At 41.7% G+C, this 1,471-nt stretch overlaps 1 protein-coding gene across 1 annotated transcript; it reads left to right on the forward strand.

Annotated features, from left to right (window-relative positions):
• Positions 1-532: 532 nt before the first annotated feature.
• Positions 533-1,195, forward strand: LOC124891834. The gene has a single exon (XM_047403420.1). The coding sequence runs from the start codon at positions 533-535 to the stop codon at positions 1,193-1,195; it is 663 nt and encodes a 220-aa protein (XP_047259376.1).
• Positions 1,196-1,471: the final 276 nt, after the last annotated feature.

Consider the following 1,471-nt stretch of genomic DNA (forward strand, 5'->3'; position numbering starts at 1 on the left):
CTACTTTATGGAATTTGGGGCTTCCATATGTGGATATGGATACATGAGAAAGGTCGTTGCCGTTGATGGCATGTATTTGTCCGGCAAGTACAAGAGCGTGTTGTTGTCCCTTGTTGCTCAAGATACGCAGAATCATATCTATCCCTTAGTGTATTGTGTGATGGATAAGGAGAACGATGAATCGTGGGGCTTCTTCTTCGAGAATCTTAAGGCCATTGTCATCGACGAACCAAAGTTGTGTGTTATCTCGGACAAACACGTAAGCATAGCCAACGGCCTAGCAAGGCGTTATCCACTTGCTTATCACAGTGTTTGTATGAGGCATCTAGGTGAAAATCTTTGAATAAATCACCATTGTTCCGATTCTCTCCATTTGTACTACTATGAGGCCAAGGTGTACACGTTGGACGAATTTAATGAATACTTCAATGCCCTTAAAGAAAGATTTCCCAGCGCAGCAGCTTGCCTCGAGCATGAAGTAGTATTTGAAAAGTGGAGTCGGGCTCACTTTCCAGATAATTGATTCAACATCATGACCTCAAACATCACTGAGTCGCTCAACTCAATATTGCGTGATGAAAGGGAGTATCCAGTGGCATCCATTTTCAATTCAATTGCACCTAGATTTGGAGAAATATTCAGGAAGAGGTATGCGGAGGTGGACAATTCAAAGACAACCTTCATTCCCGTAGCTGAGACGATCTTGAGGGAAAACATGACCAAGGGGGACAAATTATATGTGAACAACATAAACGAAAGCACTAACGAATTCACTGTGCTTGGCTATGGTCGTTCTGCAAAAGTTAATCTTTCGAGACAGCCATGTTCATGCAGAAAGTACGACTTGGTGAAATTGCCATGTGCTTATACAATGGCAGCATTGCATTTGAAGCATGGGGATGAATACGGCACTAGTATTTACAAAAACCCTTTTCAAATATATTCAAAAGAATCATACCTCCTTGCATACTTGGAACCTATTTGTGCAGCACCACTTGAGTCGGAGTGGAGTGTGGCGCGAGAGTATCTTGAAATACAAGTTCTTCCACCCGACGTCGATCCCAAACATGGACGGAGGAAGGTGAAACACGTTAAGGGTGTGTTGGAGCCTTCAAGGTACAAGAAAAGAAACAAGTGCTCCAAGTGCAAAAGGCTGGGACATAAGGGAACAACATGCAGCCTTAACGTAGGATAATATGATTGGCATTGTATTGAATGTTTTTGTTTGTTCACATGAATTGGATAGTATGTTATGTGTATTCTATTTTGAAAACCACTGAATTGCAGTTAGAATTGACTTTTTTTGTTGTGCATTATCGATTCCTGTTCATATATTATATACTATGTGTCACGCCCCAAATCCTATTAAGGCGGACTGGCACCCGTTGCCGGTAAGGCTCGGGAGAACCAACCTGTAGCAATATATTACCTATGAACATTATAAGTTACTTTCATACTAAACATGCCCTCA

This window comes from Capsicum annuum, unplaced genomic scaffold (genome assembly GCF_002878395.1).
Source record: "Capsicum annuum cultivar UCD-10X-F1 unplaced genomic scaffold, UCD10Xv1.1 ctg4105, whole genome shotgun sequence".
NCBI classification, from domain to species: Eukaryota; Viridiplantae; Streptophyta; class Magnoliopsida; order Solanales; family Solanaceae; genus Capsicum; species Capsicum annuum.